The sequence below is a fragment of the Rutidosis leptorrhynchoides genome, chromosome 9 (assembly GCF_046630445.1).
Source record: "Rutidosis leptorrhynchoides isolate AG116_Rl617_1_P2 chromosome 9, CSIRO_AGI_Rlap_v1, whole genome shotgun sequence".
NCBI lineage: Eukaryota > Viridiplantae > Streptophyta > Magnoliopsida > Asterales > Asteraceae > Rutidosis > Rutidosis leptorrhynchoides.
The window spans coordinates 76,434,564-76,447,596 of NC_092341.1; the positions used below are offsets into that span (position 1 = coordinate 76,434,564).

Below are 13,033 nucleotides of genomic sequence, written 5' to 3' on the forward strand. Positions count from 1 at the left end.
TCGTGAGTTATATTCTCCTCCTTGAGAGCCTCATCTTGGGCTACTCTGATCTGGCTGTTGAGGTTCGAATGGATGGTGATGTTCAGAGCCCTAACACGAAGAGGTGCCGTCCTCTCCTTTTGGCTCAAAGCGTCAGCTACAACATTGGCCTTGCCAGGATGATAGTGAAGTTCACAATCGTAGTCGTTGAGCGTCTCGATCCATCGACGCTGTCTCATATTCAATTGCTTCTGATCGAAGACGTGCTGGAGACTCTTGTGGTCGATGAAAATAGTACTCTTAGTTCCATACAAATAGTGTCTCCACAATTTGAGCGCAAAGACAACGGCTCCAAGTTCAAGATCGTGAGTAGTGTAATTCCGCTCATGAATCTTCAGTTATCGGGAGGCATAAGCGATAACCTTTGATCGTTGCATCAACACGCAACCAAAACCACTTTTCGATGCATCACAATAAACAATAAAGTCGTCACTGCCCTCAGGAAGCGATAGGATAGGTGCGGTGGTTAACTTCTTCTTCAAAGTCTGAAATGCTGATTCATGCGTGGGTTCCCAAATGAACTTCTTGCCCTTGTGAGTCAGCGAGGTCAAAGGACGCGCAATCAGAGAAAATCCTTCAATGAACCTTCGGTAGTAACCGGCGAGACCTAGGAATTGGCGAATATGAGTCGGAGTAGTGGGGGTCTCCCACTTGCTGATGGCTTCAATCTTGGCGGGATCAACTTTGATACCCTGGTCGCTCACAACATGACCCAGAAATTGAACTTCCTTCAACCAAAATTCACACTTGGAGAATTTGGCGTAAAGTTGCTCTTGTCTCAAGAGTTCAAGTACTAGTCGGAGGTGTTGTTCATGCTCTTCTTCGCTCTTAGAGTAGATGAGGATATCATCTATGAAGACGATAACAAACTTATCCAAGTACGGCTTGCAGACACGATTCATGAGATCCATGAACACGGCAGGTGCATTGGTTAATCCGAATGGCATCACGAGAAACTCATAATGACCATAACGAGTTCTAAATGCAGTTTTCATCACGTCACTTTCCTTCACCCTCAACTGGTGATAACCAGATCATAAATCGATCTTTGAGTAAATGCTCGATCCTTGTAGTTGATCAAAAAGATCATCAATTCGTGGAAGAGGATACCGATTCTTGATAGTCAAATTGTTAAGTTCATGGTAGTCGATACACATACGGAAGGATCCATCCTTCTTCTTCACAAACAACACAGGTGCGCCCCAAGGTGAGAAACTTGGTTGGATAAATCGACGGTCTAACAGCTCTTGTAGTTGGCTCTGTAATTCTTGCATCTCGGAAGGTGCGAGTCTATAAGGTGCGCGGGCTACAGGTGCAGCTCCTGGCACTAAGTCAATTTGAAACTCTACTGCTCTCTGCGGCGGCAATCCCGGCAATTCTTCAGGGAAGACATCGGAAAATTCGTTCACAATTCGAACGTCGTTCACGCTCTTCACCTTAGTTTCTACCGTTTTCACATGCGCTAGGACAGCAAGACATCCCTTCTTCATAATCTTTTGCGCTTTCACGCAACTAATGAGGTTCAACTTCGAGGTACATCTCTCTCCATAGATAACCAGTGGCTCGCCATCTCCTTGTGGTATACGAAGAGCTTTATCTCCACAGATAATATCGGCCCTTATCTTGCTCAACCAATCCATACCGATGATCACGTCAAAACTTCCCAGTTTGATGGGTATCAAATCGATTTCGAAGTCTGCACCAGCTATGTTGATAATAGCTCCACGACTAATATGGTCAACCTTTTCAAGTTTTCCATTGGCGACCTCGACAAGCATACTCTCTTTTAACGGGACTAACGACCAATTAATCTTATCGCAAAAATGTCTACATACATAACTTCTATCCGCACCAGTATCAAACAAGACAGAAGCTAAAAGATTGTTGATTTTGAATATACCTGTCACCAAGTCGGGGTTTTCGCGTGCGTCCCTTGCATTAACATTGAAAGCTCTAGCGCGCGGTGGTCCGCCATCTTTTCGCTTATTTGGACACGCATTTCTGAAATGGCCCGTCTGCCCGCATTCATAACATTTCTTCGGCCCGTTGGTGTTCGGCTTCCCATTCAAAGTGGTGACCTTGCAGTCTTTTCCAACATGCCCAGGCCGTTGGCACTTCTCGCAGACAACATTGCAATACCCAGTGTGGTGTTTGTAACACCTCTTGCATTGAGGTAGGGTTCCCTTGTAGTTCGGGTTGGAGTTGGTGTTGTTGTTGGGGTTGGGGTTTCCACCGTTGTTGTTTCCTCTGAAACCCTCATGTCGTTTCGCCGGGTTCTGTTCATAGTTTCTTCCCCTGTTGTTGTTGCTGTTGTGATTATCCCATTTGCGCTTCTCACTAGTACCCGCTTGAGATTTAGTTTTCTCCGGTTCATCGATGGTTATTTGATTCATCAAAGTATGCGCCATGCGCATTGCTTCGGGAACATTCGGCGGCTTGGACGAGGTAACATTTCCCTTAATGCTCTTAGGGAGTCCCCAGAAGTACCTCTCCATTCGTTTGAATTCTGGGGTGACCATTGTCGGACACATCACGGCTAGTTCCAAAAATCTCCTGTTGTAACCATCAAGGTTGTTCCCAACGGCCTTTAACTGCATGAATTCCATTTCCATCTTTTGGATTTCAGTTCTCGGACAATACTCCTCAATCATGGCACACTTAAATTCCTCCCATGGCGTAGCATACGCCTCATCAATGCCTTGTGCCTGTGCCATTGTGTTCCACCACGTGAGCGCGCCGTCAGTCAGTGTGCAAGAAGCAAATTTGGTTTTGTTATCCTCCGAACAGTTGCTAACTCTGAATACTGATTCAAGTTTCTTGAACCATCTGGTGAGACCAACCGGTCCCTCAGTGCCGCTGAAGTTATGTGGTTTACAGCTCTGGAATTCCTTGTAAGTACACCCATTTCGAACGGGTTGAATAACCGATGGTGGTGGCAGTGGCGGTGGGGCATGGGGTTGCATTTCCGCAATGGCTGCGGCTACACGTTCTTGGATCATCTCTTCAATTTGAGCAGCAGTAGGTGTGGATCGACCGTTAGCCATGGTGTTCTATACAAACATTTTGACTCAAGTCAAAATCCAGAATTCAATATATGATAATATAGTATATAACAACCAACATGTAAACAACACAACACATGTTAATTAAGTAACGCAAGTTGATACAAGTACCGCAAAACTCCATACAGTAACGTAAATAGAACACTTGTGCAAAAAGTAACATCACAAAGTTTCCATTCATTAATAATAAGTTTCATACATCATGATAGATTCATACAATACATAAGTGAAATATGAAACTACAACTAGATTACATCATGAAATCTAATACAAAAGGTCCTACGGTGAAGGTGGGTGTAGGATGTCTAAAACCTGAGCCAACTGCTCCTCGAGCTCAGTAACCCGAGCTCGGAGGATTCCCACATCCCTCCTCAGTTCCTCGTTAGAGGGAGATGGTGGGGCAGGCGGTGCAGGTGGTGCGGGTGGTGCCGGTGGTGCAGACCGTACGAAACGGGGTGCAGACGTTCCAGCTCCAGAAATAGTTAGTATGTAACGGGGTGTCTTACGCACTTGTGGGTCGGCAGGGTACGACACAAGCCGCTTACGAGCAGTAACCCTACGACGTCGACCAAACGCGTCAGTGAAGGCATGACCTCCGTTGATCCCCGGAATGATGGTACCGTCGAAGCGATACCGCTTCTTCGGCGGGGTGGAGGGTGGCTGAACAGGTGCATCGGGGTCCTCCTCGTTGGAGTCATCTGAGGAGGTGTCGTCGGATGAAGCATCAGTAGATGACGGGTCATCCGAATCATGTGGTGGCTGTACGGGTGGCTGAACTGGCCGTCCGTGGGCGGCCATCATCTGTCTGTATCTGCCTGGCGGAATCGTCACTAAACGTCCATTAGGAGCGCGTCGGCACGGCATGCGCATATGGTTACGGAATGGCCCTTCCCCGAACTCCGCGGGAATCACAACACCACCGATGCGAGGCTGTGGCTCCGAGGGTCCGGGAGCAGATGGAGCTGGAATCTCCGTAGGATCCACGTGTCCGTCAATAGTAGCCACTGGTGCCGGCGCACTACTACTAGCTCTGGAAGACGAAGCGCCGGGGCCACTGGTGCGTATCGGGATCGGTGGGTCGGCAGCAGCAGCAGGTGGGGTGGCTGACGAGTGTGGACTGCCCAAAATGATAGCAGGTGGAGTATCCGACATCTGAACAAGGAAAAATAAATTTTTCCATGTCAGTAAGTCATAAAGCAAGCACGTATTAGGCCAACAGTTTAAATCATGTATAACAACAAGTAGCATGGCAATAATAACGAATCGTACAGAAGTAGCATGCAATTGAAAGCAAGTAATATCATACAATAGTGAAATCATGTAGTAGCATATGGCATATAGCAGTAAAAGTAAGCAGCAGCATGCAGTAAGTCAGCGGAAACAAGTAAACTAGCAAGTTGTAGATTAGTCCTATTAGTGAATCCTACTCGGGTCGGTCTTAGACTCACTAATGCAACCTAATTCCCTACAACCAATGCTCTGATACCAAATGTGATGCCCCATACAAAACCATCGTGTACGAATCATCAACAACAGGATCATTACAAGGTTAAGTACTATATGCTGTAATAAAAGAAGTTGCATTCACGATAAAAAGATGACGTCATAACCGACGTCAATTGTTTTACACCAATAGTATGCTTCTACGAATAGCAAGCATGAATAAATGTATGTGACCCTTAGGTCATTATAAAACATAGTTTCAAATGTATTAAAGTTTGAATGCAAGGTAAACAGTTCATGCGTTGATAACACTAGAGCAGCGGGTGTCTACGGCAAGACTAGCACGACAGCGGAAGCAAATAACCTTAAGCACCTGAGAAAAACATGCTTAAAAACGTCAACACAAAGGTTGGTGAGCTATAGTTTAATTATAACAGTATGTAAGGTAGGCCACGAGATTTCAGTGCTACAAAGAGCGTTTCAAAACAGTATGATAAAGTATATGTTAACCGTGGGCGCTTGGTAACTAACTTAACTTTTATACCCCCTGAAAGTACACTTGGCAAGCGCGTATGTCTACGAAGTATTAAACACTCGTTAAATGCTAGCGCTACTAGCCCGAGTGGGGATGTCAAACCCTATGGATCCATATCTAAGATTCGCGTTCACCGGTTCAAAAACCAATGACTAAACGTTACCGAGCTAAAGGGAATGTTTCTGCCGTTATATAACCCACACATATATAAGTTTAAGTACTCGTTCCTAGTATGTAAAACATAAAATCCGCATGTATTCTCAGTTCTCAAAATAAGTTAAAGTAAAAAAGGGAATGCTATAACTCACAATGATAAAGTAGCGGTAAAGTATGACTCGGAAAGTAAGCAAGTAATGAAGGTTGTCCAAACGGGTCCTCAACCTAAGTCAAATAGTACTAAGTCAGTAAATTGTCCGAATAGGTTTAAAAGTATGTAAATAAGGTCTTAAGGGTCATCATCATTCATCATCAAACAAAAGGCGTAAAGTAAGTTTCGTTCATGAAAGTAGTTTAAAACAAAGGCTGACTTCTATCAGTCACCACGGCCTCTACCCTTACTGAATTAAGGTGAGACCAGTGGCCATGGCTCCGTATATGAGTCCTTTAAGTGTGGTAAAATTTACAGAAGCAAACTCGTCTTCGTTTGACCTTGGCGACGGTCTAAGTGCGAGTAGGTCAGAAATTTCTGCACAACGTTAAAAGGACATAGTGACGATCGGAGGGCCATAAATCCTAAACCGTAACTCGGATTAAGACGAGTCCTATATGAATAATTATATACTCAAAAAGATCCATCTGAAAACAAGGTTACAGTAGCCCAGGTGTACTGGTCTGTTACAGAAACCAGAAAACAGTAGGCAGAAGACAGAAAACAGAAAAATAGTGGGTTCCGGTGGTCTTGGTGCTCGATGCTTATCATGGTTCTCATCCTTGATGCATATAGCTTCAAGTGTACAACTCGTTGATGTGTTTGCATCATTTTCACCAAGGTTTGACCATCATAACCCAAGTGTAAGTCTAAGACATGAAGCACAACTCACTTAAGTGTTGCAAGTGTTTTGATGAACCAAAGTTACATCAAAGTCTTAGATTCAACACATACATGAAATGTAAAAGTAATATTAACCAAGTTTTGACTATTATGACACAAGTGTAGGTCTAAGACATGTAGCATAACTCACTTAAGAGTTGTATGAAGTTTGATGAGCCAAAGTTACATCAAGGTCTTAGATCTAACACATACATGAACTTTAAAACTAGTAATAAGTTACAAACTTGAAAGTAAACTTATGAAATCAAGATCTTGAGTTGTAGAACATAGTTCTTAGTTTGATCTTGAAGATCCAAGACTCAAAAGTCTAGATCAAACATAAGTGTACAAAGTTATAATTAAAAAGTTTCATTTACATGTTCTTGAACTAGTAAAGTTAACTTTTAGTTCAAGAGAAATGAGATCAAGACTAACTTGTAGTACTTGACCAACAACAATCAAAATCACAAAATTAAAGTGCATAAAATGAAGACATAAACTAAGTAAACAAGTAACTAGTTCATTGTTGTTCATACTTTAAAGATTCAAACCAAAGTTTGATCTTTAAGAAAGTAAACTTTAAAGTTTACTAACATGAATTACAAGTATGAGTTTAACAACTATGAACTTACAATCTTTTGATACATTAAGTGTAGAACATAAACTAGTAAGTTTATGTTCTTGAGTGTTCTTGTAAAAACAAGATAAAAGAAGAATGAAACTAGTAAGTTTGATTCTTGAAACCAAGTAAGTAAGTAACAAACAACTACTAGTAATCAACACAAGTAACAAAAGATTGAAACAAACAAAGAATGATGATGATTAAGGGTGTTCTTGATTTCGGCTTTAACAAGAAAAGAAGAAAGAAAGAAAGTTCAAGTTACTTACTAAGTATAGAGAGAAAAAGAGAGTAAAAGAGTTGCAAGTATGAGAGTGTTTTGTGTGTGAGAAAAAGAGAGCAAAATGCAAGTAGAAGTAATACAAAAAAAAAAAAGAATTTGAACTCCCTCTACTCCTTGGAAGCCCACGGCTGCAGCAGAAAAAAAAGAGGGAGGCAAGAGTTCAATGGTTCTTTGTATGTAAAGCCTTAAAAGTGTGGATAAAAGATGAGTTTACATGGGGATTATATGTTAACTAGATTCCAATGTTCTTAACTAACTAGTTTCCATTTACAAGTAATACTTACACATGGTAGGTTGGGCTAAAAGGTCCATTAAGAAGTAGGTTGGGCTTATAAGTCCTCATTCAAGAGTCCATTAACATTAACAAGGCCCAAGTTCAATTAATTAACAAATTAATCCATTTAAAGCCCATGTAACTAACTAATAACCTTAGTTAATTAAAATGATTAATAAAACTAATCATGAATGTAAATAATATCTGAAAATATTATTCGTGTAAGTTTCGGGTGTCACAAAGACGTTTCGGGCAATTAAAGTCAAGTACGGTTAATCATGGCATCAAGTAAATGTAATAACATACATTCGTTTAATCACAAGTATTAATAATAATAATTATTAATAAATAAACGTTGGAAAATCCAGGGTCGTTACATATTCGAAATTGCATTGTTATTATATAAAATTGCATTGTTATTATTTAAAATTTCATATTGATATTGTATTTTCATTATTTGAAATTGTGTACACTATTATAAAATGCATAAATAATTTGAAATTACAAACAAAAAAATTTGCGATCCGCGGCGTAGCGCGGACCTCTTTACTAGTTTAAGATAAAATTGCGTTAACAACCACCGTGAACTAATTTACGACAAAATTGCGCCAACAGTCCATTCAGTTTTGGCGTTGACGGTACTTTTCACTAACGTCTGTTAACTTTTAACGCCAATTCACAACATGTGCGAGTCATGTGAGGTTATTTTCGTCATTTGAATATGATTTTGCTTGATTTCAAGTGATTGTTGCATTCACACATATTCATTTGACTGTTTTAGGTTTCATAATAGGCAATACACATGTTAGTTTCATTTGACTGCTTTAACCCACGTTTTGGGTTCACTTTACCACTTACAATTGCACTTGATAATATTGACATTACAAATCACTCTTTAGAACAACTCTGTAAAACAAGTTTCATAAAACAAGATTCAATTTTCATTGATAAAAGTTGACATCACAAACCGGTCTCATAATATAACAAATCCATCAAAACTAAAATACATAATGATACAAAACAAATGTAACCCAACTCAGCATTCAGCTTGAATTTCCTGACTTTTAATTTAGCTATTCGAACTTTATCTTCAAGGATAGTCTTCGTCATCATCCATCCTAGATCATCGCTATTTACTAAATGAGCATAAATTGGTGGATCTATCCATTAGAAAATCTATAATCGACAGCCTTAAAAAAAAAAAAAAAAAAAAAAAAAAAACTTCCAAATTTAAAGATAATTACGGACAAACTAAATTAATTTCAATCGACAACCTTGAAAATAGGTACCTTATTTGAACACCCATAAAACAACGACCTGGGTTTTAGATGTCCGAATGTTGGAAGTACGACTCTCGACCTGGGTTTTAGATGTCCGAATGTTGGAAGTACGACTCGTCTTTCGCAAAAACAATTCATCATATTCGATTACGGTTTACGATTGAGGTTAAAGCGATTTCATAAATGTGAAGTAGAGTAGGATTTGGAAGAGTGAATCATGCATTTTAGGCCCAACAACATTTATTACATATAAGAACTTTAGAACTTTACTAAGCTAAAATCAATTGACAGTAAAAAGAGATCCTTATATGCTTATAAGCATACATTTGTTTCCTTCAACTTCTGATGTGGGACAATATTTGCAACTATTAACCGATTATCTCCGACAGTGCTTGCTAAGTGCTTGATTTTCAAGTGTAGTTATGGCAAATAGATCATTTACTTATATGCATAAATTGATTTTTGCAGCACAATGCATTGTATTACATTGGCCTGTCTAGATTATATTAACTTCCAAGTTTGCACATTCAAGTTTGTTTAAAAAACTGCAGCTTCATTGTATGATGACAAGGATCTAACAAAGTTGAAAGCAAATGTTCTCTATCTGTTTGACCTTTTCTTTTGATATAATTGTGCAGTAAAGTAATTGACTTGTGTATTGCTTGTGATAGTACTATATATTCTTATTTTTATAGCTTCTTTAAAGAATCATATCAAATATCAATATTAATGCCAACAAACCTACATATAATTGACTGTATAATAAAAGTTATTTCTCCTCATGAAGAACCAATTCTCGAAATAGTTTGATTGGGTGCACCAGAAGCCTGCACCAAATACAACCGACAACACGGCGTTCCATCATCCGGGTGCGTTTGAACCGACCTCGGCAAACCACGCAGCTTATTAAACAGATTAAGCGGATCATGTAACAGACCATAATCCGCATCCGGATCACCAATTTGTGAAAGTTTCACATCCGAAAACCCAAGCGACGGAAGCAAATGATCAGGCCAATCACTATAGAAATGGAAATTCGATTTCGACAGTGTCGTTGACTGTTTATTCATGAAATCAGCCAATAAAACTGTCTGCGTAACGTTGCAGTTATCGGCTATTGTCTTCAAAACACCCATGGCTTGTGAATGAGGTAGATAATAGATGATTCCTTCAAGAATCCACACTGTGTCCTTTTCGCGTATGAACCCTGACCCTTGAAGCTTCTTGAACCAGTCGTCGTCTCGAATATCTGCTGCGATTCGTCTAAGTGATTTTGCTGTCAGCGTTAGTTGACTAGGTTCGTTTAACGAGTCAATTGCGGCTTGAAGTAATGTGTCTTTCATTTGCATAACTTCTGGAAAATCTATCTCATAAACATCACTATCTTTTAAGCACTCCAACCTATATGCCCTTGTATCCATTCCTGCAAGTAAACAAACTCTTTATGCACATAGAAACCACACTCGTTTACCAACGGATTTTTGCCCATAATGTACCTATCTAACTAACTTAACTTTCTTATTGTACAAAGTTACTAAAGCAAGTTTTATACTCCCTCCATTCCATATTTATAGTCTAATATTACTTTTAGATTGTCTCAAATTTCATATTCCATATAAATAGATAAAAATAAATAAAGAGTTAAATTTTTTATACTCTTAATTTACGCAGGTAAGACAACATTATAGATAATAATGAAATTCTCATTAAATTTATGTGTTTTTTTTTTTTTTTTCTATGAGCAATTAAATTGAGACCAAGTGAGTAGTATTTTGTACGATTAGATAACAATTTGCTATCGTATATGTATTTTACCTCCTAAAACATGTAAACATGATTATATGGTGTCTACCGCCGAATCTAGATCAATATCTAATAGGGTCCAATACTATAAAAATCCCGATTTATACATATTTAGTGCACAAATTATTTTGATTTAAGCTGAAAAGAAAAAAATTCCAAACTATTACTCTATACATGTTTGGTGGGTCCCATGACCCCACTAAAACTCCCTATAATCACCACTGATACGTGTGATATATGACTGCCACTTCCTTAAAAAATCCGGTCTTTGTAATAAATCACCGGATACATACAATAGAAAAATGGTCTTTTTTTTTTAATGTTGGTTAAATGTTATTGACGAAGTTCGAACGTGATTTCAGAACCCTCTCATCCGATCATTTTCTTGAGGAATCATTACAATACTACCGCCTCTCAGGAGGAAACCCCACGACGAATCCAGACGGTCATCGCGTGTGGTAAACTCTTTCGGGTGAGACTCGAACGCATAGACATCCGAGACCTTTGAGGCACATGAAAGAGGGAGTAACCACAAGTGAAATATTTTTTGCATCTCATGGGAGTCGATCCTGACCTCTCTAATAGAAAGTCAGGTCACCACAAATACGCCAACACGATAGAAAATTGGTTAATTTGCATACATTCTCATAAATTTACCCTGGTTTGTTCTGGTAATGAGCTAGATTATCAATTCTAATGCAATTTATACTACACAACAAATTGGATCACCAACCTGCACCAAGAAGAACCACTTGAGCTCCACCACCAAACGACTTAACCGCAGCTTCGAGCTTCGATTCGAACCACAAAGTCCTAACCGCAAGAATCACCCCTGAAACTTCTCTCGCATTGTTCAACCGATCTTTCCTGATCTTCTCATAAAGATTTTTCAAATACGATTCACCTGCAAACAACTCAGCTAACGGATCATGTACCACATGTTTCCATAATGCTCTTCCAGCTGCAGTCTGACAAGCCGATTGCTTAACCGAATCCCAATCACTTTCGATCGTAGCATGAAGCTCCCTGATCGCGTCACTATATAGCAACCCTGGTTGTGGCCAGTTTTGGTGATCAGGTAAACCGCCATTTTCCATGGTTAGGGTGACGTGGATGCTAATATTTGGTTGGGTTTTAAAGGAGTAAATTGAAGGAGTACTTGAAGGAAGAGAGCAATGCATTGAAATGAAATAAAGTGGGGTTTATTTTTTTTTTTTTGTATGAAATTATTATAAGTTTATTGTTAAGGGATAAGGGTAAAGAGAACCACACACAAAACCAACGTCTCATAAAAATGTTGTTAAATCGTATCCATGTTCTTTGCATAGGGTTGTGAACGAGTCCACGACTGCCACCCAATTTGCTTTCATATGTTCTGCTACCTTTTGCTATTCTTCTTGAGGTGACAAAAGGGTGGACCCATGTTACAATCCCATTTAAGCATTGGTACACAACTATAAACTTTTAAATATAAGTTTGTGTATTATGGTTATCATTAGTGTTTCATTTTGAGTTTAATAAAGTACAACTCTTTATGCACGATGTACATGTAGGAATTATTATAGGTTTATTAAGAAAATTGTACATACTTGGGGAGGGTGACTATTATTATTCAGATGTACGCAGCCTAACTAGGATATTATTATTACGTGAGATTTTTGACCCTTTATCTACCAACTCGTATTACTAATTACGTGTTGAATTTTGATACATTGAATAAACAATTATTTGTAATAGTATGTTTACAATCGACAATGTCGATAAGAAATTCGAGATAGATGAAAGAAAGTTTTACATGACCCGCGTTGATAAGTAAAAACGGGTAAACACGTAAGATTTTTCAGTTCAAAATTAAAGAAAGTATTTTTTATCCATGTAAATGTATACAAGTTATCTGAGTATCCTGTTATCGTTTTCGATATTTTTCCCTGACCAATATAAGTTTCCATAAGGTGATATAGTTGATGGATAATATTTGTATAGAGCAAATTAATTATGAGATTTTTCAAGAATTAAGGATGAAATTAAATGCTGTACTTGGATGGAGGTGACGTTTGCATTGGGGGGTTAGTCATTGTAGACCACCAAGTACTGTTTTGTTTTTTTGGGTAGCGATGGCATAAAGCCAGCCTTTTTGGCATGGTTCGAACCATGTGTGGGCAGAGATTCAGGTGGTTGTTAAGATGGGATGGACTTCTACTTGAATTTAATGTGGACAGGAACGTTAAACAAATCAGAGCCTATCAAGGTAAAATATCCTGGATAGATTGAAGAAATATGAAATAGATGGGCCTTGGGCATGGTCTATTATGGGCTCGTTGAAATACTCGTGGAAAAAAAAGAGAGAATGAAATAACATTAAAGGTATGAGAGTATTTTTACATGGCTCTACGCACTATATTATCTATGCTATTTGTTCTATTGTTATGCTTTACTTGCTATATGTATCCTCTTTTTATGGCTACTTTGTATGGTTGCATCTTCCTAGGCGAACTTAACTCTTACAGGTACGTATCATTTGCCCTCACTTTTTGTTTGTATGAGCATTTCTGGCCGGAGGTCCTTTAGGAAGCAATCTCTTTTGCTTCTAGAGTAGAGGGAGGGAAGACCTGATCTAGTCGCGGGTTCTATACCCGAGGGCGGAGTAGTGACTTCCTTCTAATCT

The 13,033-nt window shown here is 39.1% G+C and overlaps 1 protein-coding gene across 1 annotated transcript; it reads right to left on the reverse strand.

Annotated features, from left to right (window-relative positions):
- Window positions 1-9,224: 9,224 nt before the first annotated feature.
- On the reverse strand, window positions 9,225-11,574 carry LOC139866544 (uncharacterized). The gene is made up of 2 exons (XM_071854799.1): window positions 11,102-11,574; window positions 9,225-9,988 (listed from the first exon to the last, which is right to left on the reverse strand). The coding sequence occupies exons 1-2, from the start codon at window positions 11,547-11,549 to the stop codon at window positions 9,345-9,347; spliced, it is 1,092 nt and encodes a 363-aa protein (XP_071710900.1). The 5' UTR covers window positions 11,550-11,574; the 3' UTR covers window positions 9,225-9,344.
- Window positions 11,575-13,033: the final 1,459 nt, after the last annotated feature.